The sequence below is a fragment of the Excalfactoria chinensis genome, chromosome 5 (genome assembly GCF_039878825.1).
Source record: "Excalfactoria chinensis isolate bCotChi1 chromosome 5, bCotChi1.hap2, whole genome shotgun sequence".
In the NCBI taxonomy this organism is placed as follows: Eukaryota; Metazoa; Chordata; class Aves; order Galliformes; family Phasianidae; genus Excalfactoria; species Excalfactoria chinensis.
Window position 1 is genome coordinate 26,045,258 of NC_092829.1, and position 17,894 is coordinate 26,063,151.

The 17,894-nt window shown below is 33.3% G+C and overlaps 1 protein-coding gene across 2 annotated transcripts in view; it reads left to right on the forward strand.

Moving 5' to 3' along the window:
• The window catches only part of STXBP6 (syntaxin binding protein 6), a 66,268-nt gene extending 51,814 nt beyond the window's left edge, over positions 1–14,454 (forward strand). For both annotated transcript variants that reach the window (XM_072338954.1, XM_072338955.1), the window contains 2 exons: positions 11,361–11,518; positions 13,295–14,454. In XM_072338954.1, the coding sequence (XP_072195055.1) occupies positions 11,361–11,518; positions 13,295–13,318 (182 nt within the window). In that variant the 3' untranslated portion in view covers positions 13,319–14,454. The remainder of the gene's footprint in view (positions 1–11,360; positions 11,519–13,294) is intronic.
• Positions 14,455–17,894: the final 3,440 nt, after the last annotated feature.

Sequence of the window (17,894 nt, forward strand, 5' to 3'; positions counted from 1 at the left end):
AATTGGATTATTCAGTGCATTTGGACATGTAATGATTGGTTTGCATGTGAGTTATTCTGTGTTTAAATGTGCTTGTCTATACCTTGATATCATGAGTCTGAATATGTTAATCTGACAGCAATGAAATTGTAGGCTTCACAGTTTCACCGTCAAACATCACTTCAACTTCTCCCAGTGTCTTTGCTTCTCAAAAATTTAGTTTAAGAGGTAATATCCACTACTCAACTTCTGAGAATTCCCCTCCTACCCAAAGTAGAGGACTGCTCTACAATATAACTTCATACAAGACGGCCAAAATGTGTTTCTTACTAGATTTCCTTTATGGGCTTTGAAATTTCATAAAATATCCTGAGCTGGAAGGGACCCATAAGAATCACCGAGGCCAACTCCTTTAATTTGTTTTTAACAGAAATCTTTGAAGGGTTTTGTTACATTTCACAACTCGGTTGTATTCTAGAGGGCAATTTCCAGTATTAGACATCAGGTTAAGAAAAAGTAAAATCTGGCCACTATGTGGTAGCTTTACCATCCACTTACCAAATAATAGAAATTACTTTGGGGGAGAATTTTCATTTATTTTACTAATTATTATTTATTTAGTTAAACCTTTAGAAGGGTAGAATTTAGTTGTTTCCTGATTTCTGGCAATGATCTCCTTTTTATTGGCTCTAGAACAGAAAACTTAAAAGTTCTTACACTTTGTTCTTTTCAGCTGGAATTAAGTTTTATTTTTCTCTTTCAGGGAGTATGAAATTTGATGTTGCTAATCTGTCTAAGAGATCCACTTAGGTGTGGATTCGTTTATTTTCCCCTAGTAGGCATCAACCACGAGTATGCTGATCCTTACTCAGTTATTTCTGGTAATTCTCCTCTTCTATAACAGTAGCATGTTTTCCTCCTGCCTGCAATGTAAGACCATAATCTTTTGCACTCACCTTTAAATGGTTTTTGTTGTTGTTTTTGGTTGTTTTTGTTTTTTTTTTGTTTGTTTGTTGGTTTTTTTTTTTTTTGGTTGGTTGTTACTTTCTTTTGCAATCTATTTGTTCTAAAACACTAAACTTGGAGGAGAAATCATCTCCAGATGTGTTTCAGCTGCCGACAGTGATGTTACCACTAATATGCAGTCAAAACTTTTCTGTCAGTCATTCCTTTACTATTGGCATCCTTTCAAAATAAGAGGAAAAAACACTGTATTTTCTTCTAAGCTTCCTTTTGCTCTTCCCATTTCATGAATCTTCCCGTCATTTTCAAAATCTTTTGGTTCACATTGTATTTAAAACTTCAGAATGTATTTATCTAGTGGAGGCATTCTTACTGCTCTAAGTAAAAACAAACAAAAGACTATGATGGCAACCTAGAATCATTTAGTTAGAAACTTGTAATATCAGAAATCTTTATGGAAAATAGTGAAGTATGTCACAGATTTCAAAGTCATTGTGGCTGGAAAATATAAAGCATCACTGTAGTATGCAAATAAATAAATAAAATTATATATATATAAATTATAATAAATTATATAAATTTATATAAATTAATAAATTATATAAAATTATATATATATAAATTGTATATCTTGACATAAACTAACTCCAGTTCTGAATTTGTAACTTTTCCCCTGTTCTTACTAGTAATTAACCAAAGCAATAGATTAAAAGCATTTTAAAACATCAGTGCAGTCAGTTTATAGATGAAACATGTCATATTATAGATGAAGCATATCTCCTCATCCCATGTATGATAGCAGCCCTTGTATTTTAAGTGATACTCTTTTGCTCTTTCTGAGGAATGTACACAGCAATTTCATACTGGATGGTTATTTTATCTTCTAATACCTCCAGTATTTTATTTATTTATTTATTTATTTATTTATTAGTATTATTAGAACATGCGCTGGTATAACATTATTTACATTATATATATGTGTGTATATAAAAATACAAACAAATACAAACAAAAAAAAAAGCAACAAAAAACAATCAAACAAAAACACTGAACTTTTTCTCAACTGGAACCAAAGATGAAAGTAGTTTAGAAGGAATTGTTTACAATTGAGTCTTTTTGCCATCCTAAAGGTCAGGAGTGAGGGAAGTGAAATTCAAGCTATTTATTTTTCTGCAGAAATTACCTGAGAGCTTAGTCTTAAGTGAATAGTTGTCATCTTCTATGGAACTGCAGATCCTCTCATTTACTTCCTCATTTTAACTTGCTGTTTTCAAAAAAACTTGTTCCCAGTGGTCTGAGTCTTCATCTCCCAAACAATTTTTTTTTTAATTATTTTTATTTTATTTTATTTTATTTTATTTTATTTTCTGCTTTACTGTTTTCTGAGTATAAAGTAAGGATATAGACTTTGGAGTTTGTCTAGAGTGTTGTCTGAAACTTGATTAATGGCGTTAGTAATTACAGTGATATTATGATCTGATGAAAGCTGTGGGTGCTAATTCTTAGAACAAAGAACAAATTCAAATTTGGAAAACAAGATTCCTCCTGGTATTACCTTTAATACCTGGTATTACCTGGTATTAAATATTTCAAGTTCGTCTCTTAGTAGAAAAGACCTATCCATACCTTACATGAGATTTCTACAAAATGCTTCGTAGAAGTAAAGAAAAACAGGCATTTATATGGGAGGGAGAGTTGTCTTTATTATTATTGTTGTTATTATTATTATTATTTATAGTAGGAAATGCTTTTCAATTATGTATGTTTCTAATGTGCGAGTAATGACACTGGAATGAGTCTAATCTGAGGTATCATTGTGCTACATGGATTGTTAGTAAGTAACAAAACTAATCGAAAACAAAAACAAACCTAAGACAAATTCTGTGCCTGTAATGATAAACAGTTGCTGCCACCCTCAGGCACATTCTAGAACTGCAGAAAGAAGCAAGACAGGTGGAAATAAGGTGATGATCTTGCTTTTTTGTTTGTTCTAAGCTTTGTCCTATAAGCTGTAGTTGTTAAAATATCCTTAGAAGCCCAAATAAATCATATCTTTGCCTCTGTAACCTTTTCTCTAGGACAACTGACAAGAATTATTAGTGGATAACTCTTCTCTAAGAATATATTGCCAGTGTGGAAATGATAATGAGTTTCTTTTTTTTGTAAGCTATTGACTCAACTTAGCTTCAGCTATCAAGGAATAGGACTTCATGGTGTTTTCATTAATTCTTTGGATTTAACTGAGAATGAATTTTCTACATGAAAAAAAGCCAATTTGAATTCAGCTCTTCTGTCATATTGTAGAAATCAAGTGATTTCTGGAAGTTTCAGAACGTAGATTTCACAGAAGTTTTGCAGTTTGTCGGTAACTGTTAGCTCTAAAACAAAATACTTTGTGTTATCTGGATACATTTTATACAGTAGAAGTGATGTTCATGAGTGATATATTTTAGGAATAAGCCATTTGAGACCGAGTAAATATGTGTTGGCTTCCTTTTTACTGTTCAGGTTGACTGAATGACTTTAGAAGACACATGAAATTAGGAATTAGAATTGGAAGGAAGACTAAAGCTCCTCCTGGCCCCTCTTCTTTCAAATATCTGATACTTACTGTTTTCACTTCATAACTGATAGTCACTGAAAAAATGTGTACCTGAGCATGTGAGCCTAACAGACTTGCACGTGTAAATTAATTCTATTATTGTGAATTAATGTGAAGGTACTGTGACAAAATTGATTTGTGTTAAAACAAACAAACAAAAACTATCACTTGTTTCTGATAGTATTTTATTGTTTTGAAATATCTGAGACAGAATGTAGTTTCGTTCTTTTTAACCTTATTACTAATAGCAGATTTTCTGGTCAGTAGAATTTTATTTGTATTGAAAATACTAACTTGGATTTGCCCTAATTTATACGAATATATTAAATTCAAGTATAAAACTAAGTTTAAATTTCTCAGTTTGGAAAAGAGCAAGAAATTGAATAATAAGGAAATGATTCAAGTTAAGAATTCCTTTCTGTATATCTGATCCTCAATGTGATAACATCCTGTACCAGCATCGATGCCAGTGTTTAAAAACATCAACAGAAGTACACTGGAAACATAGAAGGTAATTTTTTTATGAAATGCATCAATGATTTGTCAGTTTTGCTTTTAACATTTGTGCAATGTATTTTCCAGTTTTTAATTGTTGCTTTCTGATTTCTGTATTTTTCTAATTTCTGCAACTTTTCCTAGACTTTTAGATTTCATTTCAGCAGAGAAAGGTGGGGCATCAGAACTGTACGATGATATTGAACCCTAGAAAATAATGATGTTTCTGAATGTAATTGTTGAAAAATTATTAACAGTATCTCATCTTTTTAAATTTAACTTTTATTATTAGTAAGTTTAAGACAAAGATTGAGGTTAGAAGACAAAAAAGCACATAACTTTGGCAAATCATTTAATGCACTGCTTGTGTAAGAATATTAAAATGATTAATTAGATAGTGATTGTTTTCATCTGTAAATAAATAATGTATAAAGTCTGGAAGCACTTGTTCTTCTGGTCAAGAAAGTATTGAATATAGTAAGTATAGTAAGTATTGAACCTTAGGAGAAGGCTCCGTTATGAGTTTTCATTCCAGTTTACCTACTGTGATGGTTATGGCCCCTTGAGAAGGCAGTAATTTACACTGATAGATAATCAGTAGACAAACCACAAACAGACAAGCAGACAAACCTCGCAAGCTAGTGCTGTCATTGATAAGAACTTTGTAACATCATTGATGTATTATTGGGAGTTGATATTTGTTGTATATCCCTAAACAAACTTGCTGAATAGTAATTAATTTGATGGCCATTTCAGAATGCTCAGTTTGCTATGACAGTAATTTTCCTAGGATACAATTTATTGATTTAATGTCTTTGACTTCAAAGTATTTAAACTCACTCATAAAATTCAAAACAGATTGCCTTTGCACAGCCCTCTCTCATTATAGACTTAATGTATTGTATTGCTTCTGTGCAGCTGATGGAATCTGACATCTTGAGGGAGAGAGGTTTAATGGGGGGCATCACAGCTTTGATTTCAAGGGGCAGAGTCTGATCAAATCTGAAATAACAATCTCTAAAAATACCCAGCTTTCCTATTTTTGAATGAATAAATAAGCAGCTGGTCCAAACTACTTAAAGACCAGCTATAACTACTAATCCTGGTAAATTTTCTGTTGCTATCAGACTATGAACTAATTTGGTGAAGTCATTTGTCTCATCTCTGTGTTCCTTTAGAAACTTTTCTTTGTTGAAAGGAAATATAGTTGATGAATTTACACAGCATTTTCCATATCCTCTTAAATGCCAGACCACCGACAAGATATAACATCAGAAGATGTGTGCATGCACTTATATGAACAGTGTCTTCTGTTTCCAACTTCTCTCCTTCCCTCCCTCTGAAGGACTAACGTTAAAATGATGCTTTACAGCTAACTATGGATTTCAACAGGAATTTGGAGTTCTCTCAAGTGTTGACTTAAACTTGCATTTAGGGAAGTCATTGTCTTTTTTACTTTAGCAGGTCATATAGTACTATGAAGTTCAATAATGCCCTTCAGATTTCCTCTGTCATCATACAGGTTCTTCTTAATTCACTGTGAACTTCATTTTATTTTTAATTTGATTTATATACTTTGGACCAAATACTGAATTAGCTGTGTGTATTAAATGCAATTCATTGTATCTGAAAATCTATACTTCAAAATAACATGCAATATTTGCCTGTGTTTTTCTATTCAAAGTTACTCTGAACCATCATTGCCATTAAACAGTAGTAAAAGACTCATTTGTGTCAAAAGAAGTGACCTACCCTCATCAAAGCTGTGGAAACTAGTTCAATAATACATTAGAGATCACTTCTTATTCTGATACTTACTTTCCGAAGCAGAATCAGGTTTTTACAAAGCTGAAAACATTGATCTGTGCCTTGAGAACACAGAGGTTTTAATGTTGTATGATCTGTACAAACTAAAAGATGTGACACTTCTGTGCTAGCACTGCCACCTGCAGCTGAACACCCATTTGTTTAATTAGATACTGATCTGCTTGAAAATTCTTGTTTTTTGCTCAGGCTATGGCCTTTTGTTCAATATGAATTTTCTCACTGTAAAAATAGAACTTACAACAGCAGATTTAAAGAATACAATGGAAATGTCTAGTTGTAGTATAGGGAATCTGCAGAGGTGCTCCTAATCTTGGAAACAGTTTTCATGCAAATTAAGAACCTTATACCAAGAAAATCATCAAGAGTAGTATAAGACAGTCTAGTATTTCTGAGTCTAAGATTTTGAAGAGTTTTGATATAACTTCTTCAGTGAAGGGGAGTTATCTTTTAATTAAAAATATAATTTTTCAGCATATTTATCTCTCTCAAGACCTTCGGTTTTTAATGGATGTTTTAATGGTGCAATGGCTTTGTTCCTGAATGATGAGTTCATGGTCAGTCAACAAAACATGAAGTAGTGAAGATGAAGTCATTCTTTATAATTGCAGTCACACTTTCTATATTTTGTTGAACTTTTAGTGACACCATTATATACTAGTAAAAATAGTATGCATGGGCAATAAGAGTAGGTACACTGTGTTCATGAATTTTAAACTGACTACTGTTACTCTTTTAGTCTTCATTTAGTACAGCAAGTCCAGTTTTATTGCAGATGAATAGGAAGCATAAATTTCATGTTTTCTTATTTCTTTTTAAGTTTTTTTGATGTGATACACAGAGCTCCTTAGTTACTGATAATAATCTCAGTTATTTCCTTCTCAGAACAGAAGATAATTGCTAAATACATGCACAATTAAAAATTAAATGCCTGTGTTCACAAGTCAATGACTGTGAAGTCTTACCGCTGATGTACTTATAAAACCCTGGGTTGAAATGAAATGGTTTTGACATGGTTAATAGAGAACATGTTGAAGAAATTTTTGTGAATGTATGTTAAAACAGGTCATGCAAACTACAATAACACTATCTCAGGAGACAAATTAGTTCAGTGAATCAATTAATGTCTATGTTGGTTGATGATAGTGTCTGTATATCTTTTGAGTACCATGTATGCTGGCTTAAGAATGCACTTTTTTATGCCTGCTCTGACATAGTTTGTGATCATAAGAACAAAAAACCTAAAAATGAAGTTGACAGGAGCTTTGGTACTTCCTGGAAAATGTTGTTTCTTTAGTGTTTCTCTTTATCAGGAATTAAGGCCTTTTAATAAAATAAAATTACTGAACTGTATAGTTATTAATTGATTTGAAAATCTGAATTTTAAATTCCTTTTCAGATGATAAGACAATTTCATATAAGACAAAATATCATTGAGAAATCTGTATTAAAAGCTACCCTGTTAAGCCAATCATTTGAACAACTGAAAATAAATTTGTAGTATGTTTCTGTGTTTTCAATAGCAAATTTGCTGTTGAAAAATACTGACTTAAACCTAGTGTCCTTCTTGATTTTAGTTTCATATCAAAGTTGACCTAAACATACACATTCTGCTTATTATATGCTTTATTTCATAACATTTGCAAGAGGAGTAAAACTCTACCAAAATATGCATAGGGATGAACTGATGTTCTGAGTTCCTTTTTAGAGGAGGCCACTTGCTTGTAGTTTTTAACACTTTTAACTACTTAGTAGGTAGTGTTTTGCTCCTCTTGCAAATGTTATGAAATTGTTCCTGAGAAGACATTACGTGAAAAGTTGTTGAAAGCTTTATGTTGAGCAGATTCTGCATCTGACCTGAAGATCATTAGAAGTTGTGAAATCTTTGGGGGGGAGGGGATTAATGGCAGTTTTTGCATGTCTACTTGTTTATTTTACATATTTTTTTTAAGTGGTGCTGTGCACCTCAGTTGGTTGAAATAAATTTAAATTATTTTCTTCTTAGTAGATGCAGTTCAGGCAGTTTTGGTGTTTAGTCACAGAACTAACTTCTTCAAAAATTTGGAATGTTGGTAATTACTTCCTGTAAAGCAGCTTGAAAGTTTTGCAGCTTATAGGAAGAATTTTATGTGATAGGAATACAGTTCATAGGAACGCTTCTCCAGTCAATCTTGTACAAATGTTACTATTTAGAGATACTAATGTAAGAACAAAGTGTAGTCATTAGTATCAGAAACCACCTACGTGTCCTCTAGGAATAGACCCATGGAATTCAGTCGACTACCGAGACATAAGTTTCTGTGTTGCTCACATACAGAACAGGACTGTTTTTTCGTTTGCGTACATTTCAGGTCAGCGATCTGTTAGCTTCTATTCTCCAACAAGTTTTAAGGCTTTAGATGATTATGAGTTTTATGAAATTCTCCACATTCTTTGTTTCACTGGAATTCTGTGTAAGTTTTCTGACTGCAGCTGCACAGTTGAGTGCTTTTTAATAAATCTTATCCCAGAGAACAACAGGAGGCCTTAAATCACTCCACCAAAAAAGAAAAAAAAAAAAAAAAAAAAAAAAAAAGGAAACTATTTCCAATGCAGTATTGCCTAGTATGCCTGTTTACAGGAAATGTGACCTGAACAAAGGCCAAAATAAGCTTCCAAGAAAAATTAGTGGAACTGGCTTTAAAATTTAAACAAGCAAGCTATGAACAAAGTAGCAACTGACTGAGAAACACTGAAGTATGAAAATATACAGTATTTAAAGTGGTTTGACTGATTTTATAACCAGTCTTCTCAGAGGCTAAACAGAGACTACTGGAAAAGGTGAAGTTTCACTTATGTCATAACAAATGGCAGCTCACAGTATTCTTAGATATTCACGGTCTTAGTTATAATAACAATTTTCTAAATTCAGCTTCTTTGTTCTATGCAAAAATGAAAAATTCTGTAGATGTTTCATATCTCATACACATTTAATTTTTAATTGCTAATGTGTGTAGCATTAGCAGTATTGATAGACATGTAATCAGGAGGTCACAGCTTGGTATTTCTATTGTTGATTCATCTTCCACAAATCAGCATATGTTGGATTGTTGGGTCCTTTCCGTACCTCTATACAGTTCTGTTTTAGTTTATTCAAATTGCAAGGTGGTTATTTTTCTCAAGAGTTTATATGTCTGTAGTTTGCACTGTTGTTTGATAGGTTATCTGGAGCAAAGTCTGCTTTCACTACTCAGTGTTTGTTTGCTGTTTCTAAGGAAAAAGTTATTATCTGCATAGTAAGGCTCAATTGATCTTTTGTTCTTGATTTTCCTAATGAAACTAGTAGCAAAATAATCATTCAATGTAGTGTTTGGGTACTATTTATTAACCTGCAATTACTCTTAAGTGGTCATGCCTCTCAGATTAATAGTAAAGATAATGTAAGGTTTGTGTTGATTTAAAGTCATCTTTGTATGTCCATAAGAACAATAAACTCTGTTTTAACAAATATTTACTATGCTGCTCAATTTTAGTTTTATACCTTTATCAGCATAATGAATTTAAATATTACATATTTATGTTTAATACTGTGAAGAGACTATGTGAATATACTATTCAGAGGCAGTTCAGAAAACTAGCAGTGTTGATGTGCCCGGTATTTTATACTCTACCTACTGTACCTGTATTGACTTCTTGTCTCTCACAGTGACTTTGTGAATGTCTAGATAAGCAATTACCGTCAGGTAGATTAAACTTTAAAGATTTTGCAGTTCTTTTGGAAGACATCACAGAATTTTCATACCACCAATTTGGGGAAAGCTGATATTTTACTGGTCCTTTTTGCTGAAAAGGTTAAAGGGTGGAACATACATTTTTGTCATATGTGTATTTTAATACATACCAGTTCACACTGAAAATGTACAATGCTGTGTGAGGAGTTTTCAATTTGTAACACTGTACATATCATAAACATCCTTCAGCAATTCCTCCACCAAGGAAAATAATCTCTTCTATTGAGAAGCAGTATATAAAACATAGAGACTGGAGTGAATGTTTAGAAGTGGTAAATGAAGAGGAGAAATTCAGTTCTATTAAACCCTTGTAGAAACTGCTATGCTATATTCCAGAGAAGAAAAAGATAAATTAATTAACAGATTTGGATGGTGAATCTAAGGGCTTAGATGATATTAAATCTTGCTGTAACTTAAAATACGATCTGTTAAATTAACTAAGTTGTCTCATGAAATCATGACTAGTACTTCACATGGACAAGGTATGAAGCCTGACATTAAATGACTGTAGCAATAGTGTTTGGATGGACATGTATGTGAAAGTTGATTAGGGTGATTATATAATATGGAAGGCAGTGGTTGAATTTATAAGAAGTGTCCTTCAGAGATATAGTTCTCGAGCACAGATTCATGTTGGGTGGAGAATGGCTTGAGAACTGCCTTAAAGAGAAGGATTTGGGAGTTTTGATTGATGAGAGACTCAACATGAGCCAGCAATGGGTGCTTGCAGCCCAGAAGAACTGTATCCTGGGTTGCATCATAAGAAGCGTGACCAGCATGTCAAGGGAGGTTATTCTGCCCCTTTGCTCTGTTTTCGTGAGGCCCCACCTGGAGTACTGTGTCCAGTTCTGGAGCCTCCAACACAAGAATAACATGGAGCTGGTGGAATGACCACAAAGATGATCAGAGGTCTGGAGTGCAAGGAGTGTCCTCTGCAGGGATAGACTGAGAGGGCTGGGGCTCTTTGGCCTGTAGAAGAGAACGTTCAGAGGAGACCTGATAGTGGCCTTTCCAATACCTGAAGTGGGCCTGCAGAAAAGCTGGGAAGGAACTTTTTACAAGGGCAGGTAGCAACAGGATAAGAAGAAATGGTTTTAAACTAGAAAAGGGTAGATTTAGACAAGATATTAGAAAGAAATTCTTTACTGTGATGATGGTGAGACACTAGAATAGGTTGCTCAGTGAGGTTGTGAATGTTCCTTCCGTAAGGCCAGGCTGAACAGGGCTTTGAGTAATCTGATCTGGAGGGATATATCCCTGACTATAGCAGATGATCTTAAGGTCCCTTCCACCCCAAACCATTTTATGATTCTTTGGAATACTGTAACTGTTTCAAAGAAAGTTATTCTATATTAAGATGAGAGCATTTGAAAGAAGCTGTACATTTGAATCTGTGTAATGGATTTATTAGAGTAAGTTCCTGAAATAATATAGGAGCATAAGGCTTAAAAAAACAACAACACGTAGTTAACCTATTTCCACTGCTTCCTTATACTTTCCAAGTATTACACTGTAGCATGGTATTTTTTTATTTTATTTTTTATAGCTTACAAATAATATGGTTTTATTGAATATGGTAACTAATCCCGCTATCAAAAATGCAACTAGATGATAAAGTGGCAAGTGATGCATTCGCTCTAGGACAGTATAAATGAAAACGTTTGTATTTATTGAAAAACATACAGATATATATGTAGTTGTTCTAACTGCTTATTTTGATATTGCAGGAAACAGCATACTCCATTCAGCTGCAGACAGCGTGACAAGTGCAGTACAGAAGGCAAGTCAGGCTTTGAATGAGCGTGGTGAGAGACTAGGACGAACAGAAGAAAAGACAGAGGAACTGAAAAATAGTGCTCAGCAGTTTGCAGAAACTGCACACAAGGTAAGATTTTGGTGGAATAAGGCTCTCAGTAGGTCAAAGTCATACATTCCTTTATTGAGAGCAGAGGAAGGTGTTGGAAGAATTGCAGTCAGTCACTGCTTACGATCTCTTCTTTCCGTGTCTGAATGGAGATAAGCCCTGTCCTTCAGGGGTCAGTGCTGAGACAAATACTCTTCAATATCTTCATCAGTGACATTGACAGTGGGGTTGAATGTGCCCTCACCAAGTTAGCTGATGACACCTAGCTGTGGGGTGCAGTCAACACACCAGAAGGACAGGATGGCATCCAGAGGGATCTAGACAGGCTTGAGCAGTAGGCCCAGTTGAACCACATGAGGTCCCTTCCAACTCTAAGGATTCTGTGACTTTTTTTTTACTTGAGTGGTTTCTGCTTTTTAAATTCTGTGCATGGATCTGTAGCCAAACAGCTTGGAGAAGAGATCAAAACTTAATATAAAAGGTTACATTTCCATCTTGGTGGATAAAAGGATTTTGGCTTTTTTGTGCTTATGCCAAACAATCCCTTTGGATGAGTTGTGCTAGGGGATGTGCAAGTTGTCATCTTTTTAAATGCTTATTAAATGTAATATGGTTTTTGCAATATTTTTTATTAAAATATTTTCTGTACTGTTTCCCTAATCCTTAAATTGCATATAAGAGGTGCAGTAGGTCTGCAATTCTGCATCTGTTATCTCACAAAAATGCATAGGACAGCTACCCAGCAGTGTATTTTTTGAGTAGACGATTTCTGGCAGAAATGGTGAACGCTTTGAAGCAAATCAGAATTTTTGTTTTCATTGCCTTATAACAGTTAAGTGTTGCCTTCAGTAAAAAATAAAAATTGTCAGCCCATAATTAATTTCATCACTATAGTATCATGACTGAATAAGAATTTCTCTTACAGCTTAATTTGTGCATGTCTGGATTTTACTTTGGCTATGTCTCAGGCTATTTTAAGATATATACAACCTTGTACAGATGGTGGAAGATTCATGGCATGGGAATGATCTTTCTAGCTTGTTTAAAATATATCTTAGTCACCTGATGGCAGGAAAAAATAAAAAATTAGTTTGCACCAGAAACAGTATTGCACCATATGGAGTGTTCTCACATATGTAAAGTCTTGAACATAGTTCAGGGTAACTATCAAATTCTCCTTGTGATACTTTTTTTTAACCTCCTTTCTCTCTGAAGAATTACAGTGCTGGTGAGTAATGCAGGAGGTCAGATTCTGTATAAAAATATTTGCTGTCACATTTGCCTACTAAAGAATGATTTTCCTGAAAAATCTCTGATTTTTAGAGCGGGGAAAAGAACGTGTTGTTTGGACTTCTTAAATGTTGAAATGTGTTTACCCAGCGTATCTCTACAAATCAGAGTCTTTTTAAAAACAGTGTTTGAGTATAAAAGGCATTTATTTCACCTTAGTTTTGCCTTATCACTCTTATTACAAGTTTTCAGTCTATTTTTTATTAGTTGGAAGTGAAATATTCAGTAATTGCAGAGGCAGAATGACAATTAATCCTTAATTATTTTCATGATCGTGCCATGGCAGAGCTGCTGAACATGTGTTTTAAATTACTTGTCTAGAATTTCACATTGGACTTAATCCAAATAATTTGGTCTACATGACTTTTCTTCAATGTGTGTCTCTATTTCTGGATTCTTGCTTATACGCACAGCCATCATCATGTATAGCAAAACATAGAACACTGGGAAGCACAGCTCTGAAAGCTGATAAATCATTTACTCCATTTTTCTTTTCTTTCTTTTCAGCTTGCAATGAAGCACAAGTGCTGAGATACTGCCCAAAGTTGAAATATTCTCAAAAGAAACTGAAAAAAGCCTAGGTTCAGCAGTTTTGACGGGAGATGAAGATTTGTGAGCGATTTTTTCCTTCCAGTTCAGTGTAGATGCATTCTTTCAGTTTCTGTACAGGAAAAAATGTTCCTTTTCTACCTTTTTTACTTACATTTTATTCCTCTTTTGTAATGCTGCGACAAAATCTTGCAGTACTTTGTACCTGTATTTCCATTTATTACAGGAGCTAAAGTGAACAGGGGAGCTGGACCAAATGACAAAGTTGATCCACATTAAAGTAGTAATATTCTTCCCCAGTATTCCTTCCTGGTATTGGATAGAGGAGTATTTAACTAAGTGCAGACATGCACGAAGAAATAAAATACAAAGAAGGGGTACACGTTTCTTGATATTATGTAGCATCAGCAGAATACTAATGTTGGTATTAAACACACAAGGGTTTAACCATAGTGGAGAATACTGTCTTGGGAAACAGAAAATTTGTTTAGCCTACCCAAAGTAGAAAGTTTTGCATGTGCCATCACCAGCATTTGGAATGGCATATCTGAATTTCATAGAGGAATCTGTTTCCAGTGCTGCATTTTGAATACTTCAATTTAAATTCAAGATGGATTATTTGAAGAGAAAAATGAAAGAAACATACAGTGAATCTATGTGTGGGGTTTCAAAATTGAGGAAAAAAAGAGAATGATTAATCTATACATGTAGCTGTGCCTCAAAAATAATTTAGTATCTAGCAATGTGGTGTAAAATAACATTTTTATTTATTTATTTATTTATTTTACCTGTTCTCCTCTAGCTAAAGACAGATATAAAGGAGAACACACCATTTTGCATGTCACTGGTTATTCATAAATATCACAGTAAAAATTTTAGGGAATACTCTTCAGAAATTTGATGAGAATTATCTTTGTCTTAGTTGATCATCTCATTGTTAAATTAGAGGCTTTTTAAAAATGTGTTGGTATAGTAAAATCAGACCTTTACTTTGAGCATTGGTTTTCAGTTTACATTATCACTGGAAGTGTGACTCCCTACTTCATTTTGTATTCACTGTATGCAATCTGTGTATTATTTTATTTTGCAAAGACAAATAGGTTACTTTTTTTTTTTTTTCTCTTCAAAGCTGTTTTTTTTTAATATTTTCATAGCATCCTAACATGCTTTTGAAAGATGCTTGCACTTTAAAAGCAATGCACTTCAGAAACTTTTGTCCTCATTTTACTGGAGAGTCAGAGAGCTGCCATTAAATGAATGCACTTTGGCTTCCATTTTCAATGTAGAAGAAGATATTTCCATTGTTAATGACACTTTAAACTATCTAAAGTCCCCCAAGCAGTGTTTGAATAACAAAAAAATTTTCTGTGGGAATTAAGAATACTTTGCTTACCACAAGCTGATGTGACTGAAGTTCCGGCTTAAAAATATTCATGCTGTAAAAAGATGTTTGTCTTTAGGAAAACTTTAAGACATGACATTCTGAAAGCTACATTCAAAATGTACATCTATTTTTTAATAATTTAAGAGGTTTGTGTGACACTCATTATTTAACTGCACACACGGACCTGACAGCGCATATATTTGTCATCCATGTAGTAACATACAATCCTTTAGACAGATTTAGCATCAGATGTAGCAGTTACCTCATTGTGCATGGTTAAATGTAAGGGAATTTGGCCAGCCCTATGTTACAAGTCTGAACAGGCTCATTAGCAGCATGAGCTCTGCAAACTCAGCCAAGCCACTTATAATTAATACTTACCCTAGAAATGTAGTAGCACTCTGAATGCTAATATAATGGGTATGAATATTTCATTCAGTTAGTCAGGCAGACAGTCTCTCAGTAGAAATTAAATTTTTGCTAAAGACAAAATGTTAGGCTGTTCTTTAAAAGATAAATTCAGTCTAGGAGTACATATTTGACCACATATCTTCTGTCATCCTCTTTTCTACTTTTTTTTTTTTTTTTTTTTTTTTTTTTAATGGTGACTTGCAAGTCCTCTTGACAGAAGGAATGGATTTTGAACTGCTACCATTTAGCTGATCTTATGAGCTTATCAGTAACTCAGAAAAAAATGTCAAAATCCTATTAAATTGATAAGAATTAATTGTTTAATTTCAGATAAAAATGTGATAGATTTTCAGACTTTTACATGACTTTCTGCTGAAAAGGTCAGGATCATGATTGCACTGCTAAGTTCCAGCCCTTTTGTGAGTTCAGCTTCTCTAAAACATTGCTTTAATCTCAATGACAGTTCTTCAGGATTTTTTTTTTTTTTTTGTATTTTATTTTTGATTTTTTTTTATTTTTTGTAAATCTTCCAGTTAATAGTATTGTGTTATGTATCATAACTCAGGGCTTTTATCCAGCCATAAAAAGCCATTTACTATCAAAATTTTGAGTAACTTAATGTTACTGAATGAAGGAAAAGGGGGTTATTTATGTATTCACTTTCTTCTTGCAGTTCATTTAACTATAAGATTTAGTAGTTTGTAGGAAAAAAAAATGAAAAAGAAAAAAAAGAAGAAGAGAGAAAGAAATGTATAAATGTCCATACAAAGATAAATCTTATAGCATTGTAATTTCCTCTTGGAAATTAGTTTGTAGTGTATAAAACAGTGTTATTAGATAGTGATGTACATAACAAATACTGTAATTCAGGTTAATGTTTCATATGAAAGAATGTATTTGTAAATTGTAACAACATCAATAGTTTCTTTATCTTTTTAAAGTTCTGCAAAGAAAAACATACACTGCTAGACTTGAAACTACTGTGCTGCAAATTCTGTCTTAAAAGGCTATCTCTGAGTCTAGAAAAACTTGTGCGTTATGTGAAATATTAACAAAAATGTGCTCTTTTAAAAAGTGATATTAAAGGTTGGTAGGTTTTGCTATAATTTGCCAATTTATATATATAAATTTATAATTTGCTATAATTATTTGGTATAATTTGCCAAAATTGTAATAGTTGCTGGTATCTATGTAACCTATTCCTCAAGAGTTCTCAGAGATGTAGAAACTTCGTGCCATTCTGGGGAAACAAAATGTGGGACCTGCTCTCTTGAGTAACTACTGGAAATCCTACCTTTTTTTTGTTTGTTTGTTTGTTTGCTTTTTTTTTTTTAATTATTATTATTATCATTAAATACTTCAAGTGTGGTCAACACAAAACTGTCCTTGGATTATTTTTGTTGTTTATTTGAAAATGATTTGTAAATAATGCTTTCTTTCATCTTACTCTAACTTTTTGTTCAGTTCTGCTGGAAATATAATTCTTCTAGTGTTCACTGGAATGATGAAATCTGTTTTTATGAAGAATACTGTACAAATAATTTTTTAAAAAGTAATGGGAAGTAGGTAGAAGAACATTCCAGACCATGCTTAACACAAGTAAGTATTCTACCTAAATGATTTACAGGATAAAAATAATTGTTGATTCCATGATTGCTGTAAAATTCTTACTCACAAATTGTTATTGCTATCGAAATGTGAAGCACTCAAACAACTTGTCAGGTACTATTCTTTACTGAAACTGTGAACAATTGCAGAGATGCCAGTGTCTAACTGAAATAATACCTGTACATACAGGATTGTTTGTAAGACAAATGGTTAAGATAGTTACCATTTATCTGCCAGACAAGGTTTCATACCTCTTAGCATGCACTCACAGGGAAAGCATTGTTAACTGTTAGATGTTGCTAATTAACTCATTTTAGAGACCTCAAAATAAATGATTTTAAGCTAGCACTATTTTGTATAGCAATTGAACAGACAGAGGAAAAGGAGGTGAAAAGAGGAAGGATATGTGTTCACATCCTTTGACTGGTGATGCTTCATAGGATCCTACCTCATTTTCTGTGTGACACAGGTTATTTGTAGCTTTCCCTACTCCAGGTGTCTTTCCTTTTTCCTGTTTTTGTACAGTCTTCCCATATTCAATAACAATTTTCTGTCTTATTAGCTCACTTGCAACTCCCTCATGCAGAGAGATAGCTCCACAGTTAGCTTCTCATTCTTTTAAGACACTCATGTCAGAAGATATTTTGCTCTCCCTTGTCCCTTTGGTGTTAAAAACCTCTTGTTTTGTTACTGGATTTATCCTGTTACTGTTTGTATATGATGAAGGTGTAGATGCGTACTGCACATAAAATGAAAGCACTCAAGAAGACCAAAGTGTTTCAAAAGGTCTGAAAGGATTGAAGAAGACAAGATTTATTAAAGTTCATAGTACTGGGCTACCCACATAGGTACCTTGTCTAACTATAGCTCCACTTTGGGAAAATAAGTTTTTAGCAAATTTAAGGAAGAATCATCTATCTTGAAGGTATGTAGGCTGCTCAGAAAGTAATGTCTCCTATTTATTTCCATGGAAACTACAACTGATACAAAGAGCATGAGAACACCTTTTGGTATATTAAATTCTTAGCTACAAACCATTGTTTTTCAACAGTCACCACCGTTAGCTATGCATTTTTACCAGCCAACATAATAAAATAGTAGACATTACTTTCAGAGCAGTCTTCATAGCATTTTTCACCCTTCTGAAAAAAAGAG